The 24,131-nt window shown below is 38.4% G+C and overlaps 1 protein-coding gene across 1 annotated transcript in view; it reads left to right on the forward strand.

Annotated features, from left to right (window-relative positions):
* The window catches only part of SLC5A4 (solute carrier family 5 member 4), a 74,169-nt gene that overhangs the window by 19,483 nt on the left and 30,555 nt on the right, over nucleotides 1–24,131 (forward strand). Inside the window, exon 7 of the mRNA XM_053588465.1 lies at nucleotides 6,104–6,184. Within this exon, the coding sequence (XP_053444440.1) occupies nucleotides 6,104–6,184 (81 nt within the window). The remainder of the gene's footprint in view (nucleotides 1–6,103; nucleotides 6,185–24,131) is intronic.

Below are 24,131 nucleotides of genomic sequence, written 5' to 3' on the forward strand. Positions count from 1 at the left end.
CAGAAGCTAAAGTTCAAAACATAGCTTCCACAAGGGCACAAAGGATCAAACTACACAATGGACTTTCATAAAATAAGATGAATAGAACTCCACCACACTTATCAATTCTCTCAATAAACATCAATGGACTGAATTCACCAAAGAAGAGGCACAGGCTGGCTGATTGAATAAAATGGCACAAGCAATTCATATGCTCTCTCCAGGAGACACACCTAGCCTTGAAGGACAAATCAAGTTTCAGGATTAAGGGATGGAAAACAATGTTTCAAGAAAACAGAAATAAGAAGAAAGGAGGGGGTGCAATCTTATTTTCAGATACAAGCAGATTTAAAGCAACTAAAGTGAAGACAAAGATGGACACTTTTTACTGGTCAAAGGAACAATACAACACAACACAGACATTTCAATTCTAAATATTTATGCACCCAACTTAAATGCTCCCACATTTATGAAATACACCTTGATGGGTCTGAGCAATATAATATCTCATAACACCATTAAAGCTGGGGACTTTAACACCCCTCTAACAGAACTAGACAATTCCTCTAAACAGAAACTAAAGACGGATACAAAGGACTTAAATGTGACCCTAGAACAAATGAGATTAATAGACATAGACAGAACATACCATCCCAAAGCTAAAGAATATACATTTTTCTCATCAGCCATGGTACATACTCTAAAATAGACTACATCCTAGAATACAAATCAAACATCACCAAAATTAAAAGAATAGAAATTATACCTTATATATTTGCAGACCACAGGACAATAAAGATGGAACTCAACTCTAACAAAAATAGCAATCCCCACACAGAGACTTAAAAATTAAAAAACCTCATGCTGCATGATAGTTGGACTCAGGAAGAGATAAAAGAGTAAATAGTTAAACTCCTCAAACATAACAACAATGAAGATATAAGTTACCAAAACCTGTGGGATATAGCAAAATCAGTCTTAAGAGGAAAATTTATCACATTAGATGCCTACATTCAAAAAAAGAAAGAGAGCATATCAATAAACTCATGAACCGTCTTACGGAACTGAAGAAAGAAGAACCATCTAATCTCACAGCAGAAGAAAATAAACAGCCAAAATTAAATCAGAGATTAACAAAATTGAAAAACAAAAGAATCATTCAGAAAATTAATGAAACCAAAAGTTGGCTTTTCAAAAAAATAAATAAAATTGCTAAACCTTTGGCCAGATTAAACAGAAACAGAAAAGTAAAATCTCTAATAACCTCAATCAGAAACAATAAAGGGGAAATAACTACAGATGCCACAAAGAGACAAGAGATCATCTCTGAGTACTTCAAGAAACTCTAGGCCCAAAATTTGATAATGTGGAGGAAGTGGATCAATACCTGGAATCACACCCCTCTCCCTAGACTTAATCAAGAAGAAATAGATCTCTTGAACAGACCAATTTCAAGAACTGAGATCAAAGAAACAATTAAAAAAATCTCCTAACAAAAAGGTGCCCTGGTCCAGATGGCTTCATACCAGAAGTCTATCAAACCTTCAAAGAAAAGCATATTCCTATACTGCAGAAATTATTCCAAAAAAATAAAGAGGAAGGAATCTTCCCCAACATGTTCTATGAAGCAAATATCACCCTGATACCAAAATCAGGAAAAGACCCAACTAAAAAGAAGAATTTCAGACCAATTTCATAATGAATATAGGTGCAAAAATGCTCAATAAAATCCTAACCAATAGATTACAGCTACACATGTAAAAAATCATTCATCACAAGTAGGTTTCATCCCAAGGATGCAGCTGATTTAACATAAACAAGTCCATAAACGTAACTCACCATATCAACAGAAGCAAAACCAAAGACCATATTATCCTCTCAATAGATGCAGAAAAAGCATTCAAAAAAATTTAGCTTCCTTTTCTAATTAGAACACTTAGGACTATAGGAATAAGGTGGTACATTTCTTAATCTGACTGAAGCCACCTACGACAAACCCATAGCTAATATTATATTGAATGGACGTAAACTTAAAGCTTTTCCCCTTAGAACTGGAACCAGACAAGATTGTTCTCCATCACCACTACTATTCAACATAATGCTGGATGTTCTAGCCAATACAATCAGGCAAGACAAGAAAATAAAGGGCATCCAAATGGGTACTTGGAGAACCCCAAAGACTCAACCACAAGACTCCTTGAAGTGATCAAAAAGTAGAGCAATGTATCAGGATTCAAAATCAATATCCACAAATCAGTAGCCCTTTGTATATGCCAACAACAGCCAAGATGAGAAGCTAATTAAGGACACAATTGCCTTCACAGTAGCTTCAAAAATATGAAATACCTAGGAATATACATAACAAAAGAGGTAAAGGACCTCTACAAAGAAAATTACAAAACCCTAAGAAAATAAATAGCAGAAGATATTAACAAATGGAAGAACATGCCATGCTCATGGCTGGGAAGAAATAACATTGTGAAAATGTCTATACTTCCCAAAGCAATCTACAGATTCGATGCAATTTCCATTAAAATACCATCACTGGCAGTGCCTGTGGCTCAAGGAGTAGGGTGCTGGCCCCATATGCCAGAGGTGGGAGGTTCAAACCCAGCCCTGGCCAAAAACTAAAATATCATCATCATACTTTCAATATTTGGAAAAAATAATTCTTCATTTTGTATAGAACCAGAAGAAACCCTGTATAGCCAAGGCAATTCTTTTTTTTTTTTTTAATCATAGCCGTGTACATTAATGCAATCATGGGGCACCATACACTGGTTTTATATACCATTTGACATATTTTCATCACACTGGTTAACATAGCCTTCCTGGCATTTTCTTAGTTATTGTGTTAAGACATTTACATTCTACATTTACTAAGTTTCACATGTACCCCTGTGAGATGCACCGTAGATGTGATCCCACCAATCACCCTCCCTCTGCCCACCCTCCCCACCCTCCCTTTACCCCTCTCTCCCCCTTCCAAATATTCTTAGGTTTTAACTGGGTTATAGCTTTCATATGAAAGCCATAAATTAGTTTCATAGTAGGGCTGAGTACTTTGGATACTTTTTCTTCCATTCCTGAGATACTTTACTAAGAAGAATATGTTCCAGCTCCATCCATGTAAACATGAAAGAGGTAAAGTCTCCATCTTTCTTTAAGGCTGCATAATATTCCATGGTGTACATATACCACTATTTATTCATCCATTTGTGGATCGATAGGCACTTGGGCTTTTTCCATGACTTAGCAATTATGAATTGGGCTGCAATAAACATTCTGGTACAAATATCTTTGTTATGATGTGATTTTTGGTCTTCTGGGTATATACCTGGTAGAGGAATTATAGGATCAAATGGCAGGTCTATTTTTAGATCTCTAAGTGTTCTCCAAACATCTTTCCAAAAGGAACATATTAGGTTGCATTCCCACCAACAGTGTAGAAGTGTTTCGTTTTCTCCACATCCACGCCAACATCTCTGGTCTTGGGATTTTGTGATATGGGCTAATCTTATGGCAATTCTTAGTAATAAAAACAAAGCCAGGATATTACCCTACCAGACTTTCAGCTATACTACAAGGTCATAGTGATCAAAGCATCATGGTACTGGCACAAAAGTAGAAATGCTGCCATTTGGAACCAAATATAAAACCATCAGATGAAACTAACCTCTTACAGCCACCTGATCTTTGATAAACCAAACAAGAACAAACACTGGGGAAAATAATCCCTATTCAATAAATGGTGCTAGGAGACACCTACAGTGCATCTTACAAAGGTACATGTGAAACTTACTAAATGTAGAATATACATGTCCGAACACAATAACTAAGAAAATGCCAGGAAGGCTATGTTAACCAGTGTGATGAAAATTTGTCAAATGGTATATAAACAAGTGTATGGTGGGGAAAAAAATAGAATAAAATAAAATAAAATTTTAAAATGGTGCTAGGAGAACTGGATAACCATGTGTAAAAGCCTGAAATTGAACCCGCACCTCTCACCACTTACAAAACTTGATTCAAGATAGATAAAAGGTTTAAATCTAAGGCATGAAACAATAAAAATCCTCAGAAAAAGTTTGGGGAAAACACTTGAAGATACTGGCCTGGGGAAAGATTTTATGAAGAAGACTTCTGTGTCAATTGCAACAACACAAAAAATAAGCAAATGGGACTTAATGGAACTGAAAAGCTTCTGTACAGCTAAGGAGACAACAACCAAAGCAAACAACCTTCAGAATGGGAAAATAATTTGCATATTGTGAATCAGACAAAAGCTTGATAGCTAGGATCTATAGAGAACTCAAATTAATCCAACAAAAAAAAAAAGACCCAACAATCTCAGAGATTACTGGGCAAAAGACATGACTAGAACCTTCTCTGAAGAAGACAGATGAATAGCTATCAAACATATGAAAAATGCTCAGTATCCCTAATCATCACAGAAATGCAAATCAAAACTACCCTGAGATATTACCTAACCCCAGCGAGAATGGCCCACATCACAAAGTCTCAAAGCTGAAGATGCTGGTGTGTATGTAGAGAGAAAGGAACACTTTTACACTGCTGGTCAGATTGCAAACTAATACAACTGTTTTGGAAGGAAGTATGGAGAATCCCTAAAGAACTCAAATTACACCTCCCATTGGATCCTACAGTCCCGTTACTGGGCATCTACCCATAAGAAAAAAAATCCTTTTATATAAGGACATTTGCACTAGACTGTTTATGGCAGCTCAATTTACAGTTACCAAAATGTGGAAAGAGCCTAAATGCCCACCAACCCAGGAATGGATTAACAAACTGTAGTATATTTTTAACATGGAATACTATTCAGCCATTTAAAAAAATGGATACTTTACATCTTTTGTATTAACCTGGATTGAGTTGGAACGCATTATTCTTAGTAAAGCATCATAAGAATGGAGACTCAAGAATCCTCTGTACTCAATTCTAATATGAAAGCAGTAGATGAATTAAGGCAAGGGAGGGGTATGGGAATGAGGGAGCCGGAAGCGGGGAGGATGGGGAGTCACGGTGTATGGTACGCCTCTTGGGGGTGAGACACAATTATACGCAGGACTTTATCTAACAAATACAATCAGCATAACCTAATTCTTTGTATCCTCAATGAATCCCAAAGAATAAGTAAATAAATAAAACAGCTAGAACACTCAAGATAGTTCTAGAGCCATTTTCATACATTGAACTGTAAGCCTAAAATAAATAACAGAAAGACTGACTCTCTAAGAGTTTATTCAGGAACAGCAACAGATTGCAATCTAAAATAAGTATGCTGTGGTGCCCATAGGCACTCCTGAGGGGGTTGGAGCAAGGAGAAACTTTCAAAGATAAAGAGGGAAAGTCCACATAAGCTGTCTTGAAACAAAGGCAACTGGCTACAGGGGCTTATTGCAAGGAGTAGCACTTGGTCACTGGTGGTACTGGCTGTTGCTAAGAGAGGGTGTTCAGAGAAGTGGCTTAACTGTAAAGTTCCAGTTGGGATACTTCCTTGTGACAGGCACAGGTGCATGAGTACCCTGTTTTTAGGATTGGCCTTGTTTCCTCATGAAATTCTCATAAAGGAAATATGTTGTTGACTGAGAGTCTAGTGAGCCTGGAATTGAAAGAGAAATTGGGAGTATCTTTATACAATATTGCAGCCAAATACTAGTCAATTACTATACCCAGTATTGAATTAATAAAACAGTGATAGATTCCAACACTAAAGCAGAGGTGGTTTTGCTAGGATTTTTTAGAGCAGGGTATACTGTTCTAAATGGGAGCGAATTGAGAGATGGCTCAGGAAAATTTAATGGTATTAATGTTTTGCCTTTTCCCTCCCTAATAGTCAGAAACTCACATAATGATGGAATTTCTCTATCATTCATAGAAACTCTGCATCAGGGAAAGGCAAGATAAATAGGAGAACCAATGAAAGACACAAATACTAAGGAGATTATGATGCTAAAGCAAGCTTGAGGCTCATCCCACAGCTTTTGATGTGTTTTCTGTTGAGTCATTTCCAGGGTTTGGGTATAGAGAACCCAAAGATGAAGGTAAATACGTGGGTACACCTGGACAAAATGCCCTGGGTTTCTTTTTCTCTCAACAGGGGGCTTGGCCTCAGTGATTTATACAGACACCCTCCAGACCTTCATCATGTTGATTGGATCTTTTATTCTCATGGGATTTGGTAAGTGAAGACAGGGTGTGACATCCCGAGGGTCGGAAATCACGGGACTTGTCCCTGTTTAGTCTTTGCCTCCCTCTTAGGTCTACCTGGCCACATTTTCCAAACATTTGTATAATTCCCATCACTGAAATGTCTACCTGACTTTCTTTGTTGCTATATTATTTCAGCCTGAGGAAATGATAGAAAACTTTACTTCCTTTAAAAAAATTATTGGCTTGGTAAATTATCTTGTTTAACAATTTCTTTTGCATTCAGAACAGACTAAATCGGGACCATTGGGTTGATAATTTCACATAAATATTGGTACATTGGATTCAAAGCCTAGAAACCTTTCATTTATGTATAATTTTCATGAAATGGAGGATTAATATTAGGAAATATTAAGAAAACTAAATGTTAACCTCATTTTTACTGTTTTGGTGGGAAATCCATTAGAATACATTACTCATTCTGTTATCAGAATACACAAATGTAATTTTGGTTTTCCTTAATTGATTCTCACTTATTAGTATGAGTCAGTTCATCCTCTTAAGTCAGGCCAGCAAGTAATATTGATAAATCTAATTTACAGCTTTGATAATTTTTTCTTTCTTTCTTCTATTTCATCTTTGCATAGGAAATCCATCCACACAGTAAAATGGATACAGGATGACAATAGCTGCCTCTTTCCTGTCCTGTAGCCATCATGCTCCACACACTTAAGCTATGCTGTATACAACAATTCTGAATATTCATGCACCTAATCCCAGAGCTTGAAGATACATGAAGCAAAGCCTGAAAGAACAAAGACAAAAATCCACAATGATAGTTGGTGATGTCAGCACAATATGGATGACACTGGCCACATGTAAAAAGTTAAAATTAAAAATTCAGTTTCTCATTCACCTAGTCATATTTCAGTAGTCAATACATGGCTAGTGGCTACCATATTAGATAGTGCAGACATGGGACAGTTCTGTAATTACAGAAAGCTTCTATTGCACAGTGCTGCTCTGGAGGTAACTGCTAGTACCAATTCATCACGTAGTTTCTATTTCTTCTCATTTATTTTTTATTTATATATATACATGGTACAAACCCATTTTTGGTACATTGATCTATTGCCTTGTGGTGAAGTCAGGGCCTCCATTTCATACATGACCGAAGCAAAACACACTGGACATCAAGCAATCTCTCATCACCCCACCCCATTTCCCCCACCACTTCGAGACTCTACTGTCCATTGTTCTACACCCTGCTTCCATGTGTACACATTATTTATCTTCCACTTGTAAGCGAGAATATGCAATATTGGTCTCTGTGTCTGAGTTGTTTCACTTGACATAATGACCTCCATTTCCATCCATATTGCTGCAAAAGACACGATTTCATTCTTTTTATGGCTGAATAATATTCCATTGTGTATGTATACCATGTTTTCTTTATGCAGTCATCTACAGACGGACACTTAGCTTGATTCCATATCTTTGTTATTGTGAATACTGCTGCAATAAATGTGTGGTTGCAGGTATCCTTTTTATATATTGATTTCTTTTCCTTTGAGTAGATACCTGGAAGTGGGATGGCTGAATCATATGGTAGTTCTAGTTTTGGTTATTTGAGTATCCTCTGTACTGTTTTCCATAGTTGTACTAATTTATTTTCCCACCAACAATGTATAAGAGTTTTATTTTCTCTGCATCGTCGCCAAGATCTGTTATTTTTGTCTTTTTAATAATAGACACTTTGGTTAGTGTGAGATTATATCTTGTTGTGGTTTTAATTTACATTGCTCTGATGATTAGTAATGTTGAAAATTTTTTTCATGTGTTTGTGGACCATTGGTTTATCTTCTTTTGAAAATATCTAGTCACATACTCAGCCCATTTTTTCATGGGGTTAATTTGGGTTTTGTTGTTGTTGTTATTGTTGTTGGGTTGTTCAAGTTCCATGTAAATTCTAGATGTTAGTCCCATGTCAGATGTATAGTTTGCAAATATTTTCTCTCATTCTGGAGGTTCTTTGTTCATTCTGTTGATTATTTCTTTCACTGTACAGAAACTTTGGAATTTAATTAAGTTCCATTTGTTTATTTTTATCTTTGTTGCCTGTGCTTTTGGGGTCTTAGCCATATAGACCAATGTCCAAGAGATTTTCCTAGGTTTTCTTCTAGTATTTTTATAGTTTCATCTTTTGCAGTCAAGTCTTCAAACCATCTTGAGATGATTTTTTTTTATATGGTGAGGGATAGATATCAGGTTTCATTATTCTGTGTATGGCAACTCAGTTTTCTCGACACTACTTATTAAAAGGGATGTCCTTTTCCCAGTGTATACTCTTGTTGACTTTATTGAAGATCTGTTGGCTGTAGGTATGTGGCTTCATTTCTGGGTTCTCAAATCTGTTCCATTGATTTACACCTGTACCACAGTGTAAATAGTTACCATTGGTTACTACAGCCATGTAGTATAATTTGAAGTCAGGAAAGATTATGCCTCCAGGTTTATTCTTTTTACTCAAGATTGCTATGGCTATTTGTGCTCTTTTTTGGTTCCATATGAACTTTATAATTTTTTTCTGATTCTGTTAAAAGTGATGTTGATATTTTAATAGGGATTTCACTAAACCTGTAAATTGCTTTAGACAGTATGGTAATTTTAACAATATTAATTCTTCTGATCCTTGAGTAAGGGATGCTTTCCCATTTGTATCTTCCATAAATTCTTTCATCATTATTTTGTAGTTTTCTTGGTAGAGAACTTTTACTTCCTTGGTTAAATACATTCTTGAGGGTTTTTTTGTTGGTTTTTTTTTTTTTTTTTGCAACTATTGTAAATGAGATTGCCTTCTTGATTTGGTTCTTAGATCATTATAGAAATGCTACTCATTTCTATACATTGATTTTGTATCCTGAAACTTTACTTTACCAAATTCATTTATCAAATCTAAGAGGTTTTAGTGGAGTCTTTAGAGTTTTTCAGATATAAGATCATATATTATCAGCAGGCAAGAATAATTTGATATCCTCTTTTCCAATTCAGATGTCTTTAATTTTTCTCATTACTCTACTGAGGACTTCCAATACTGTGTTAAATAAGAGCAGTGAAAGTAAGCATCCTTGTCTTATCCCAGTTCATAGGGGGAATATTTTCAACTTCTCCTTGTGAAGTGTTACATTAGCTGTGGGTTTGTCATATGTGGCCTTTATTATTTTGAGGTATATTCCTTCAGTGACTTGTTTAGAATTTTTATCATGAAGGAATGCAGAATTTTGTCAAATGCTTTTTCTGCATCTATTAAGATGATCATATGGTTTTTGTCCTTAATAATATGTGTATGATGTGTCATACTTATTGATTTGTATATGTTGAACAGTCTTTGCATCCCTGGCATAAAACTCACTTATCATGATGTATTATCTTTTGATGTGCCATTGGATTAGAGCTGCTAATATATTGATGAGAAATTTCACATCCACATTCATCAGAGATGTTGGTCTATTGTTTTCTTTTTTATTGTCCTTGTCTGGTTTTGGTAGCATGAATTAGAGAGTATAGTTGTTCATAATGGTCTCTGATAAGCTTCCTTTTCTAGGTATTAGTCATAATGTCTCCTTTTTCATTTCTGATTATGTTTATTTGGATTTTCTTTCTTCTTTTCTTATTAGTCTACCTAGTGGTGTATCAATTTTGCTTATCCTTTTGAAGAACTAACTCTTTGTTGATTATTTTGGAGTTTTTGAGGGGGGCTTCTATGCATTTACTTTTTTCTGATCTTTATTGTTTCTTTCCTTCTGTTAACCCTGGGTTTGGTTTCTCTAGTTTCTTAAGGTGCAATGTCAGGCTGTTAATTTGTGATCTTTCTACTTTTTTTATATAGGCATTTAATGCTGTAAACTTCCCTCTTAGCACTGCTCTTTCTACATATCACAGGTTCTGGTATGTTTTGTTTGCATTTTCATTCATTTTGATTCTTTTTCTAAGTTTCATCTTAATTTTTTTCATAGATGCAGCATTGTTCAGGAGCATGTTGTTTACTTTCCATATACTTGTATATTTTGAAGTTCCTCTTTTTATTGATTTCTAGCATGATTTCACTGTGGTCTGAGAAGAAAACTTGATATGATTTCAATTTTTTAATTAATTAACACTTGTCTGTAGCCTAATATAAGGTCTATCTTGGAGAACATTTCAGTCCTGATGAAAATAATGTATATTCTATAGTTACTTTGTATAAAATTCTATAAATGTATGTTAAGTTCATTTGTCTAAAGCCCAATCTCAGCCCATTGTTTTTTGCTATTTTTAAATCTAGAAGACCTTTCTAGTGCTGTGAGATGTTGAAGTCCCCTATAATTATTGTAATGATGTCTATATCTTTCCTTAAGTCTGGTAATATTGTTTTGTGAATCTGAGAGCTCTGATTTCAGGTACATATATTTAGGGTTGTTATATGCTCTTGCTGAATTGATCTCTTTATCACTGTAGAATAACTTTATTTGTCTTTGTCTTTTCTTACTGTTTTTTTATTTAAGATCTGTTTTACTTCCTCAGTCTCCACAAACCCCACCCCACCAAGAAAGTCATGCTCACACCATCTTGCACCCCACACACACACAGCCCAGTCACCTTTTCTCTTTCTGCACTTTCTACACTTTCTGCCCCATAGCCTGTTTCCAAGTGTGTCCCAGTTTCTGCACCATCTCTAGCCCCACATTCTCCCCATGGGATGTGCTGCCATGCCTACAAGTATTCTTATAGCAGAGATGAATATTATTGCATCTAGCCCAATATTTACTGCCACAACAAGCAGTGGAAGAAGTACAGGGAAGCCCATAAGCTTTGCAGCAGAAGTACAGAGTATAATTTCCTTTATTTGAGGTTGAACAATTAAAGTTGTGAACTAATCTTAGAAAAAGCTACATACCTCATTGCTGGAATGTCCATTACAGTCACCTTCAAAGTACTCAGTCCCCTTTGGAAGCTATGCACTGATGCTAGTGTAAGGTTTTCTTTATGGGATGTTAGAAGGCCTCTTCAGGAAACAGCAGTTTTGTAGACGATGTGGTGCACACTCAATTAATCTGCCTCCTTATTCTCTGAGGCACAACAATATTGAAATTTAGCCAATTAATAAGCCTACAGTGGCCTTTAAGTGTTCCAGCGAAAGGAATAGTCACATGTGTTTCATTTTAAATCAGATGCTAGAAAGGATTTAGTGAATATAAGGCACTGTGGAAAGCTGAGATAAGCTTAAAGTTAGGCCTCTTGTGTCAAACGCTTAGCCAAGTTGGGAATGTAAGGGAAAAGTTCTTGAACTGAATTAAAAATGGTACTCCAATGAACATATGGTGATAAGAAGGTGAAACAGCCTTACAGTTGATATGAAGAAAGTTTGAGGAGTCTGAATAAAAATCAGACCAACCACAATATTCTCTTAAGCCAAAGCCTAGTCTAAAGCAAGGCCTGACTTTTCATTAATTTTATGAAAGTTGAGGGTGTTGAGGAAGCTGTAGACGAAAAGTCAGAAGCTACCAACGGTCAGTTTATAATGTTTAAAGAAAGAAGCTGTCTCCACAGCACAAAAGTGCAAGGTGAAGCAAAAGGATTCACCATTCTAGATGTAATTAAGAACACTTGTGATCCCTGGGAGGAGGTCAAAATATCAACATTAAAAGGAGTTTGAAAGAGTGGGTTCCAACCCTCTCAGATGATTCTCAGGGGGTTAAGACTTCAATGGAGGAAATAACTACAGATGTGGTTCAAATAGCCAGAGAACTAGAATCAGAATTGGAGCCCAATAATGTGACTGAATGGCTGCAATCTTCCATAAAATTTGAACAGATGAGGATGATTCTTACTGATGAACAATGGAAGTCATTTCTTGAGATGGAATCTATTCCTGGTAAAGATGCTATGAACATTGTTGAAATTACAATGAAGGATTTAGAATATTTCATACATTTAATTCATAAAGCAGTGGCAAGATTTGAGACAATTGCCATCAGTTTTGGAAGACATTCTACAATGACTAAAATGTTATCAAACAACATCACAAGCTACAGAGAAATTCTTCATGAAAGGAAGGGTCAATTAACATAACAAATTTTATTGTTTGAAATTCCCCTAGCAATCCCAACATCAAGGCAATAGCCTCCAATAGCAAAAAGATTAAAAGTTGCTTCTGGCTCACATAGTCATGACATTAACATGTTTTTAGAAATAAGTTTTTTTGGGTTTTGTTTGTTGTTTTGGGGGGAGTTGTTTGTTTGTTTTTGTAACACAGAGTCTCACTCTCACCCCAGACTAGAGTGCAGAGATCTGGTCATAGCTCATTGCAACCTCAAACTCCTAGGCTCAAACAATTCTCCTGGCTCATCCTCCCAAGCATCTGGGACTTCAGGTACACATCACCATGCCTAGGTAATGTTTCTATTTTTAGTAAAGATGGGGTCTTGTTGATGCAGGATCCCCCTGCCCATTCTCTCTCTGGGCCCAGTTTAGCTCAGAAATCAGATCCTTATCTCTAGGCACAAACTACTCTTTCCAGACTACACCCTCTGGGATCTAGCAAGATCACGAACAAAGCAGCCTGAAATGTTTTGAGTGGTTCCACCTTGAGAGCACATACCCTAATCCCTTCCTTGAGACAAAAACTGCAAAGACCTAATAACTTTACCTTAGAGGAGGGACTGCATTCATTCATTTGTTAATACACTCATTAACTTTGAAAAGGTGTTTTTCCACATATCAAGTCCTGGCCAAAATGTAATTCTCCAGACAATATATACCCCTAGACAAAGGACCCCACAGGGAGACTTCCAACTTTGGTCTTCCCCTTTGCCAGAAGCTCTGATGCTTTTACTCCTTGTGTATTCCTTTCTGCCTAATAAAATCCTATCTTACCACTAGTGGGGGTTGGGGAGAGATCTGTTTTAGTTGATATAAGTACAGCTACTTCTCCTCACTTTTGGTTTCCATTTGCATAGAATATCTTTTTTCCCTCCTTTACTTTCAGTCTTTGTGTCTTTATAAGTAAGATGAATTTCTTATAAACAGCATACATTTGGATCATAACTTTTTTGTTCATTCTGACAATCTGTATCTTTTGAGTGAAGGGTTTAACCCATTTATGTTCCAGGTTAATATTTAATATGTGAGGTTTTTTTTTTATTCTATCATTTCATTTGTTGTTTTCTGGTTGTTTTATAAATTCTTTGTTTCTTTTCATAATGTGATGAAATTCTGTGATATTGCCATTTGATTCCTTCCTCTTCCTCCTTTGTATGAACATTACATAAGACTCACAAGTTATATTTTTGTGTGTTTTCATGATGAGTGAATATTGTTTCCATGTTTCCATGGAAGATCCCTCTGAGCATTTCCTGTAGAGCTGGTCTAGTGGTAACAAATTTCCCCAGTGTGCGCTTGTCTGGGAAAGACTATTTCTTCTTTATTTATGAAATTTATTGTGGCAAGATATAAAAAACCTATCCTGGCTGACAAGCTCTTTTTTCTTTCAGCACTTTGAAAATGCCATCCCATTCTCTTCTGGCCTATAAGGTTTCTGATGAAAACCACACTGTTAGTCCAATGGGAGTTCATTTATAGGCGACTAGACACTTTTCTTGCTAATTTTAAAATTACTTATTTCACTTTGACTTTAGACATTCTGACTAAAATGCCCCCTGATTAAGCCCTTTTTGCAAAAAATAGGATTTTCCTGAGCATCACTGGGCCTCTTGTATCTGGATATCTAACTATATTGCTACACTTGGGGAGTTTTCATCAATTACTTTCTTAAATAGGTTCTCACATTTTATCTTTCTTCCCCTTCAGGAATACTGATAACTCACAAGTTAGGTTGCTTATGTAGGCCCAGACCTCAAAAACGTTGTTCATCCTTTTTCCATATTTTTGACTGTCTAGATTATTTCATAAGACCTGTCTTTACATTCTGAGATTCATTCTGTTTGTCTTAGTCTGTTATTGAAGTTTTCAAGTGTATTTTAAATTTCTCTTTTGAGTTTTAGGATTTCTTTTTCTTTTTTTATTTTATTTTTTTTATTAAATCATAACTGTATACATTGATATGATCATGGGGCATCATACACTCACTTCATAGACCATTTGACACATTTTCATCACAATGGTTAACATAGCCTTCCTGGCATTATCTCAGTTACTGTGCCAAAACATTTACATTCTACATTTACCAAGTTTTGCAAATACCCCTGTAAAATGCGCCACAGGTATGATCCCACCAATCCCCCTCCCTCTACCACCTCCCTCCTCCCTCCCCTCCCTTTCCCACTTCCCCCTATTGTTAGGTTGTAACTGGGTTATAGCTTTCATGTGAGAGCCCCAAATTAGTTTCATAGTAGGGCTGAGTACATTGAGTACTTTTTCTTCCATTCTTGAGATACTTTACTAAGAAGAATATGTTCAAACGGTCTATGAAACAAGTGTATGGTGCCCCATGATCATACTAATGTACACAGCTATGATTTAAAAAAATAAAATAAAATAAAAAAGAAATATGTTCCGGTTCCATCCATGTAAACATGAAAGAGGTAAAGTCTCCATCTTTCTTTAAGGCTGCATAATATTCCATGGTGTACATATACCACAATTTATTAATCCATTCGTGGATCGATGGGCACTTGGGCTTTTTCCATGACTTAGCAATTACGAATTGGGCTGCAATAAACATTCTGGTACAAATATCTTTGTTATGTTGTGATTTTTGGTCTTCTGGGTATATGCCCAGTAGAGGGATTACAGGATTGAATGACAGATCTATTTTTAGATCTCTGAGTGTTCTCCATATATCTTTCCAAAAGGAATGTATTAATTTGCATTCCTACCAGCAGTGCAGAAGTGTTCCCTTTTCTCCACATCCACACCAACATCTCTAGTCTTGAGATTTTGTGATATAGGCTAGTCTCACTGGAGTTAGATGGTATCTCAAAGTAGTTTTGATTTGCATTTCTCTGATGATTAAAGATGATGAGCATTTTTTCATATGTCTGAAGGCCGTGCGCCTGTCTTCTTCAGAGAAGTTTCTCTTCAAATCCCTTGCCCAGCCTGCGATGGGATCCCTTGTTTTTTTCTTGCTGATGCGTTTGAGTTCTCTGTGGATTCCGGTTATTAAACCTTTGTCAGAGATATACCCTGCAAATATCTTCTCCCATTCTGAGGGCTGTTTGCGTGCTTTACTTACTGTGTTCCTGGCTGTGCAGAAGCTTTTTAATTTGATCAAGTCCCAGTAGTGTATTTTTGAAGCTGCTTCAATTGCCCGGGGGGTTCTCCTCATAAAATACTCGCCCAGACCAATTTCTTCAAGGGTTTTCCCTGCACTCTCCTCTAGTATTTTTATAGTTTCATGTTTTAAGTTTAAATCTTCAATCCAATGAGTGTCTATCTTAGTTAATGGTGATAGCTGTGGGTCCAATCCCAGTCTTCTGCAGGTTGCCAACCAGTTCACCCAGCACCATTTGTTAAATAGGGAATCTTTTCCCCACTGAATGTTTTTAATTGGCTTGTCAAAGATCAAATACAGTAAGTAGCTGGATTCATCTCTTGGTTCTCTATTCTGTTCCAGATATCTACTTCTCTGTTTTGTGCCAATACCATGCTGTTTTGATCACTATCGATTTATAGTATAGTCTGAGGTCTGGTAGCGTAATTCCTCCTGCTTTGTTTTTATTTCTGAGTAATGTCTTGGCTATTTGAGGTTTTTTCTGATTCCATATAAAACGAAGTATTGTTTTTTCAAGATCTTTAAAGTATGACAGTGGAGCTTTAATAGGGATTGCATTGAAATTATATATTGCTTTGGGTAGTATAGACATTTTAACAATATTTATTCTTCCCAGCCATGAGCATGGTATGTTTTTCCATTTGTTAATATTTTTAGCTATTTCTTTTCTTAGAGTTTCATAGTTCTCTTTATAGAGATCTTTCACGTCCTTTGTTACATAAATTCCCAAATATTTCACCTTCTTTGGTACTACTGTGAATGGGATAGAGTCCTTAACTGTTTTTTCAACTTGACTGTTGTTGGTATATATAATGGCTACCGATTTATGAATGTTGATTTTGTAACCTGAGATGCTGCTATATTCCTTGATCACTTCTAAAAGATTTGTAGTTGAGTCCCTAGTGTTTTCCAGATATACTATCATATCATCCGTGAAGAGTGAAAGTTTGATCTCTTCTGACCCTATATGGATACCCTTGATCGCCTTTTCTTCCCTAATTGCAGTGGCTAAAACTTCCATTACAATGTTAAAAAGCAATGGAGACAATGGGAAGCCTTGTATGGTTCCTGATCTGAGTGGAAATGATTCCAATTTAACTCCATTCAATATGATGCTGGCTGTGGGTTTCCTGTAGATGGCCTCTATCAGTTTAAGAAAAGTCCCTTCTATACCGATTGTCTTAAGTGTTCTGATCATGAAGGGATGCTGGATATTATCAAAAGCTTTTACTGCATCGATTGAGAGAATCATATGGTCTTTGTTTTTTAATTAGTTTATGTGCTGAATTACATTTATAGATTTACATATGTTGAACCATCCTTGAGATCCTGGGATAAAACCAACTTGGTCATGATGTGTAATTTGTTTGATGTGTTGCTGGATTCTGTTTGTTAGGATCTTGTTGACTATTTTTGCATCTATATTCATTAGTGATATTGGTCTATAATTTTCTTTTCTTGTTGGGTCTTTTCCTGGTTTGGGGATCAGGGTGATGTTTGCTTCATAGAACGTGTTGGGTAATCTTCCTTCTTTTTCTACCTTTTGGAACAGGTTGACTAACATAGGTACTAATTCCTCTTTAAAGGTTTGGTAGAATTCACACGTGAAACCGTCTGGTCCCAGGCTTTCTTCTTAGGGAGGTTTTATATGGTTGATGCTATTTCCAAACTTGATATGGGCCTGTTCAACATTTCCACTTGATGCTGGCTAAGTCTTGGAAGGTTATGTGCTTCCAAGTATTGGTCAATTTCCTTCAGATTTTCATATTTCTGAGAATAAAGTTTCTTGTAATATTCATTAAGGATTTTTTTGATTTCTGAGGAGTCTGTTGTTATTTCGTCTTTGTTGTTTCTGATTGATGAGATTAGAGATTTTACCCTTTTTTTCCTGATTAGGTTGGCCAAAGGTTTATCTATTTTATTGACCTTTTCAAAAAACCAGCTTTTTGATTTATTGATCTGTTGTATTATTCTTTTGTTTTCAATTTCATTTAATTCTGCTCTAATTTTGGTTATTTCTTTTCTTCTACTGGGTTTGGGGTTGGAATGTTCTTCCTTTTCCAGTTGCTTGACATGTCCCATTAAGTTTTTAACTTCCTGTCTTTCCGTTCTCTTGAGGAAGGCTTGCAGTGCTATAAATTTCCCTCTTAGAACTGCCTTTGCGGTGTCCCAGAGATTCTGATAGTTCGTGTCTTCATTGTTGTTTTGTTCCAAAAAATTAGTGATTTCTTTTATAATCTCCTCTCTGACCCAGCTATCATTCAGCATAAGGTTATTTAACTTCCATGTTTTTGTATGAGTATGCAGATTCCTGTTGTTACTCAGCTCAAGTTTTATTCCATGGTGGTTCAAGAAGATGCATGGAATAATTTCTATTCCTTTAAATTTACTGAGGTTAGACTTGTGACCTAAGATGTGATCGAATTTGGAGTAAGTTCCATGGGCTGATGAGAAGTATGTGTATTCAGTTTTGTTGGGATGAAATGTTCCGTAGATGTCTGATAAATCCAAATGTTGGATGGTTAGGTTTAAATCTAAGATTTCTTTGCTCAGCTTCTTGTTGGAGGATCGATCCAACACTGCCAAAGGAGTGTTGAAATCTCCGATGATTATGGAGCTGGAGGAAATCAAGTTGCTCGTGTGTGTTAGAGTTTCTCCTATAAACTGAGGTGCATTCTGGTTGGGTGCATAGATATTAATAATTGAGACCTCATCATATTGAGTATTACCCTTAACAAATATGAAGTGACCATTCTTGTCCTTCCTTACTTTTGTTGGTTTAAAGCCTATTGTATCTGCAAATAAAATTGCAACACCTGCTTTTTTCTGATTACCATTTGCCTGAAATATGGATGACCATCCTTTCACCCTGATTTGTCTTTTAAATTAAGATGTGACTCTTGTATGCAACAAATATCTGGCTTGAGTTTTTGTATCCAATCAGCTAATTTATGCCTCTTTAGAGGACAGTTTAAGCCGTTCACATTAATGGAGAGTATTGATAAGTCTGGTGGAATTTTGGGTATGGAGTTTTTCAAAGGTCCAGTGGACATTTTTAATCCTTTCACCAGTGTGGAATTTGGAGTTTGTTCCGAAGTTTCTGAGTGAGTTTACTTTTGTGGTATATATAGGATTGGGTTGGTCATTGTGGAGGATAGGTCTGAGAATGTCCTGAAGAGCTGGTTTACTTATGGCAAATTTTTTCAACATATGAATGTCATTAAAGTATTTAATTTCTCCATCATAAATGAAACTCAGTTTAGCTGGATACAAGATCCTGGGTTGAAAGTTATTTTGCTTTAGGCGATTAAAAGTCGATGACCACCCTCTTCTGGCTTGAAAAGTTTCAGCAGAGAGATCTGCAGTTATTCTAATATTCTTTCCTTTGTACGTAATGGTTTTCTTTCGCCGGGCTGCTTTGAGAATCTTCTCTTTCATATTAACTTTAGTGAAGCTTATTATGATATGCCTGGGGGATGACTTATTGGGGTTGAATCGTGCTGGGGTTCTGAAGCTGTCTGCTATCTGATTTCAGATTCTCTAGGCATGTCTGGAAAATTTTCTTTCATAATTTCATGCAGAAGGGCCTCTGTGCCCATCGAGGCCACTTCATCATTCTCAGAAATCCCAATTATTCGTATATTGGTCTTCTTGGAATTATTGCAGAGTTCTCTGAGTGAATGATCAGTTTTTGCTCTCCATTTCTCTTCCTCTTTGAGAGATTGGGAGCGTTCGAAGACTTTATCTTCAATGTCAGAAATCCTTTCTTCTGCTTGCTCCATTCTGTTGCTGAGGGATTCTACTGTATTTTTCATATCTTTGTGGGCTGTAAATTCTTGCTTCAGTGTGTCTAAGTCTTTGGTACTTTTGTCTTTAAATTCTTGAGACAACTTTTGAATTTCTCCTCGAATGCCTAATTCCATTTTATTAATCTTGTCTGCAATCCAAATTCTGAATTCGATTTCTGACATTTCAGCCAGTTGTTTATGAATGGGATCTTCAATTGCATCTGCCATATCTTTTCTTGGGGGGGTTGATTTATTCTGGTTATTCATGCTACCAGAGTTTTTCCGCTGAATGCGCCCCATGGTTATTTTACTCCCTTTGATTTTTCCCCTGGGGCTTTATTGAGGGCCCGTACAGTGTTGGGGCCTGAGAAACTGGGGCCCTGTCTTGTGTGGTGGGGCGAAGTGGTTCTGTCTTGTTTTCAGTTGGTTTCTGTTCGATCCTATTGTAACATTTACTCTGGCTTGAGGTCTCAGCTGTGTGGAAAAACCAGCAATTAATTCACCCCGCCCGCCCACCTCTGGCACCAATTTGAAAAGGAAAAGGAAAATTAAACCTTCCTACAACCACATAACCAGGGCACTGCCTGAAAAGTCCTCAGTCTATTAGTTCAGTTCAAAAGGTCCAAATCGATTGTCTCATTTGGCACCTGTCTCGGGTGGGAGAGTTCAAGAGGTCTCTGGGAACTGGATTACAGGGGTCTGGTGACTCCTCTGATATGGCTTACTCCAGTGCTGCATGGAGTCAGGAGGAGCCACCTAGCAAATAGATCAGTCTGGGAAGGTTGATGTCTCCTTCCCCACTTTGCCCCTCCATGGGACCCAGTCACTGGTATCTCTGCAGATGGCTAACCCAGTTGCCTGTAGTGAACAGATACTCCAGGGGTTTGCACCTGCCTGAATCGCAAGGAAGTCTGCCAGGCCCCTGCAGTCTGCCGCTATCTAGCAGGAGGAGATGGGGCGTGACATCTTTGAGTGCTTGATGCAGGTGGTGGGAGGGAGGTGTTCACTCAGGCTTAGCCCTGTCCCTGATTGATGTCGCTAACAGAACAGAACAGACAACTTTGTGGGGTTCTGTCTCTGTTTCTGCTAAAATCGCCTACAGAAGACGGGCTGTTCTGAGTTCAAATGTCTTTGCTGCTGGAGGTTTGTGTCTGATTACCTCTCTGAGTCAGCCCTACTCTGGAAGCTTCCCGGGTTTGTGAGCAGTGTCAGGCAAATCCTTTGCTCACTGGTGGCCTCCTCTGGTTACCCAGGAGACAGGGGGTGTGGCTTCAGAATATCCAGAAGTGAGCCGTTTTGCTGTTAAAGAAAAAACAGCTGTTGATTTGCTTCCAGGAACTGTCGCTCTGGTGTGGGCACCCAGCCGCCCCTTTTCTCCTCTGTCTTGCACCCCAGAGTCAGCACTGAGCTACCGCAGTTTATGCTCTGTCCACACCCCTCGAGAGATCTCCCAAGAATCTAGACTCCTGGGGTCAGGCCCCCAGACCCCCGAGTGAGAGTGGGGGGGGAGTGCTGGGAGCTCAGCGGGGAAGCTAGAGTTTCATTCAGTTTTGTGCCTGGCCGTATTGTTGCCCAGGGAGGGCTGCTGCACTGCCCTGCAGGGAAGTGCCGCCAAGGCGTGACTCCCCCTCAGCCAAGTGCCCTCTCCTCACTAGCATGTCTCAGAGTCAGCGCTGACCAGTCACGGCTCGGGCACTGTGCACTCCCCTCGAGAAATCACCCAAGGATCCGAACTCCTGGGGGACAGGCCCCCAGACCCTGAGTGAGAATGGGGGGGAGTGCTGAGAGCTCAGTGGGGAAGCTAGAGTTTCATTCAGATTTATGCCAGGCCGTATTGTTGCCCGGGAGGGCTGCTGCACCGCACACAGGGAAGTGCCGCCGAGGCGTGACTCCCCCTTAGCCGGATGCCCTCTCCTCACTCGCGTGCCTCAGAGTCAGCACTGACCAGTTGCAGCTCGGGGACTGTCCACTCCCCTTGAGAAATCACCCAAGAATCCGAACTCCTGGGGGACAGTCCTCCAGACCTCAGTAAGTGGGAGGGGAGTGTTGGGGGTTCAGGGTTGCCGGCAAAGGATTTTTAAAGTTTTATACAGTTTTATGCCTGGCAGGAGAACGCCATGGCACCCTAGTAGGGGAGGTAGGTCCAGTTTTTAGAAGGTCTCTCCCATGGAGTGTAGTGGGAGGGCCTTTAATTTCTGCCCGTTTGTTTAATTGTGGGGCTCTTGAGCTGGTCTCATGGGGGAGGGGGACTCCCGTCCACTTGGTGGTGGATTTTATACCTTTTGTTTGTGTCCTTGTGATCACGGCTTGCCTCAGCGGTGTTGATGTGCGTTCTTCAACCTTCTCTCTTGGTGCGGCTCAAATCCACCAGGATACTTACTAAATTCCTGTCCCTTAACTCTCCTTCTGGACGGGAGCCTCTGTGGAAAGATGGCTTCAGTCCGCCATCTTGTCTCTCCCCCACAAGTTTTAGGATTTTTTTTAAGATATCTGTTCTGCTTGGTAAATTTCTCATTTATATCCTAAATTAATGTTCTGATTTATTTATGTTGGTTTTCAAGTATATGTATACATGTATATAACTTGAAAACCAACATATATGGACCAAAAATCAAAGTCCAAGTGAGATATATATATATATATATATATAGTGATACATGTGATATATAGATATATATATCACTTGGACTTTTGGTCCCTCAGTACTGTGAAATTTATATGATTTCTTCACCGGTATACATCATCGGTGGCATCTGAGATGTCCTCAGGGGCTTCATACAGTTGTTAGTTGAGGCTGTGGTGATGTTTTGCTGGGAATTTAAATGCCACTTGAGTCAGTCTTCAGACCCTGGTGGTGGCAACAGTGGACTGAGCATATCTGTTTGCAGGCCCACTGCAGCTTACAGTGGCACCAGTGTTATTGGGTTCTGGAGGACCATCCTTGAGCCTCCTCCAGGTGCCTTACTCAGAAGCTATAATAATAGTGGGAGAAGTGGCCCTGGTCTGTGGGCATATTTTCAGTCCCCTGGGTAGCTGATGTGATGTGGGTGATTTCAGCAGCAGTGGTGAAACAAACCACTGAGATCCAAAGTGTGCCTGTTGGTGTTTCTGATAGCTGCAATGGGTGGGTGAGCTAGTCTCCAGTCCCACAGCAGCCTGTTGCAGAGCCTGGTTTCCCTATCCCTCCTCATCCAGGTGATAGTTGCAACTATGTCAATCCAAGATCAGCTAAAGGGCAGCGTGTAACCCAGCATTAAACTCTCAGAATGATGCCTTGACTCCAGGACCAGAAGAAGTAGGACCCCTTCCTGGCAGGCAGTGTGGGCAAGAAGCTGTGGGGAATGAAATCCACTCACATCTCATAAACAGCACATAGCACAGTGGTGGGGACCTTCCTAGAGTTTCATGGGAGCCCCCAGTCTTCCTTCCCCCTCCTCAGAACAACACAGTACCCATGTCTGTAAATCTCTAGTATCTAGGTTCTCACAATGTGAGAGATGCTCTAGGATTAGATGCCTATGGCATTCCATGTGGGTTCCCTTTCTGGAGAAACATCTATGTGCAATCTCTAGACAGCTCCCTGTGTTAGCCCCAATGGCTGTGTGAGTCAAAGGATTTTCCAATGGCCAAGTCAAGATTATAAGAGCCCCTTTCATAGTGTGAAGCCTCAGAGATTTCTTTCTTATGCCTTTCCCGCATCTAGGAGCTTCTCCCAGAGCTCTCAGCTAGTCTCCAACCAGGCAAGTTTTCCTAAACCCACTTACTTTTGGTGCTTCCCATTTCTCTGGTGAATCATAGCCTTCTCTCCTAAACAATCTGTTCAAAATGTGAGTATCTACTTACTATTCTAGTCCCTCTTTGTAGAGGGGGTACATACTGCATGTATCTAGTCAGCCACCTACTTTCCGTTTAGTTATCCAGAACTCCCACACTATTCCTGTTAATGGTTTATTAGTTCCTGGCCTCAGTGATGCGTTCCCCAGCATCAGTATCTCTAAGACTCACTTCTCCCACCCTTAGGATGAGGAGGGGTGATCTATCTCTTAGGATCGTCTACGTATTTTTATTACAAAGCATACTTATCTACTCAAAACAGTTTCCTTGTGTTGCCTGTATCCACCACTAGGCTAAGTTCCTCCTGCCTTGCTCATTCATTTTGCACATGCTCCCAGCACAACATTTGGTATATGGTAGGTCCTCAATGAAATTATGAAGAAGTAAATTAATGTCCACTCAGCTTTACAACTGTAAGATACTCAGATGAATTTTGCATCATTTAAACCTATACTAAGTGACCACAGATGCTTAGGTTCATCTTTCTAAGATCAACTATAATTTTTTTCTATACCTGAATAGCCTTTCCAGACCCATAGTGGGTTGAATCTCACTATTTTTGCTCATCACATCCAAACTGTTGCCTCCAATTTCTTCTCTTTTTTTTTTAATTTTTTTTTTTTTTTTATTTCAGAGGTTACAGGAGCACAGATGTTTTGGTTACATGCCTTACTTTTCTACAGTTTGAGTCAAGGTGATAATTGTGTCAAACCCTCAGATAGTATGCACCGTACTTATTTGGTGTGAATTTACTCATCCCATTCTCCCCCCCTTCCACCTGCTTAATTTCCATTGAATTTTACTACCACATGTTCATACACATGTTGATCATTTAGTTCCAGTATCTTTCCAATTTTTTGTATCACCAGGAAACCATACTGGGAGACTAAAATCAGAATACCCAGGCTCTGAGTCAAGAGAGGCCATTTCTTCCTGTTTCTTTTAGAGGAGTTGGACCTTTCTGGTGACTGGCGACCAGTTCCGCTGGGCTCACTTTGCTAGCTCACCTTCAGATTTGTTTCTGCTCTGGATGATTATGAGACATCAAGATCAGTCTTTTGGGTTACAGTTTCATTTTTACCTTA

The sequence above is a fragment of the Nycticebus coucang genome, chromosome 4 (assembly GCF_027406575.1).
Source record: "Nycticebus coucang isolate mNycCou1 chromosome 4, mNycCou1.pri, whole genome shotgun sequence".
Lineage (NCBI taxonomy): Eukaryota > Metazoa > Chordata > Mammalia > Primates > Lorisidae > Nycticebus > Nycticebus coucang.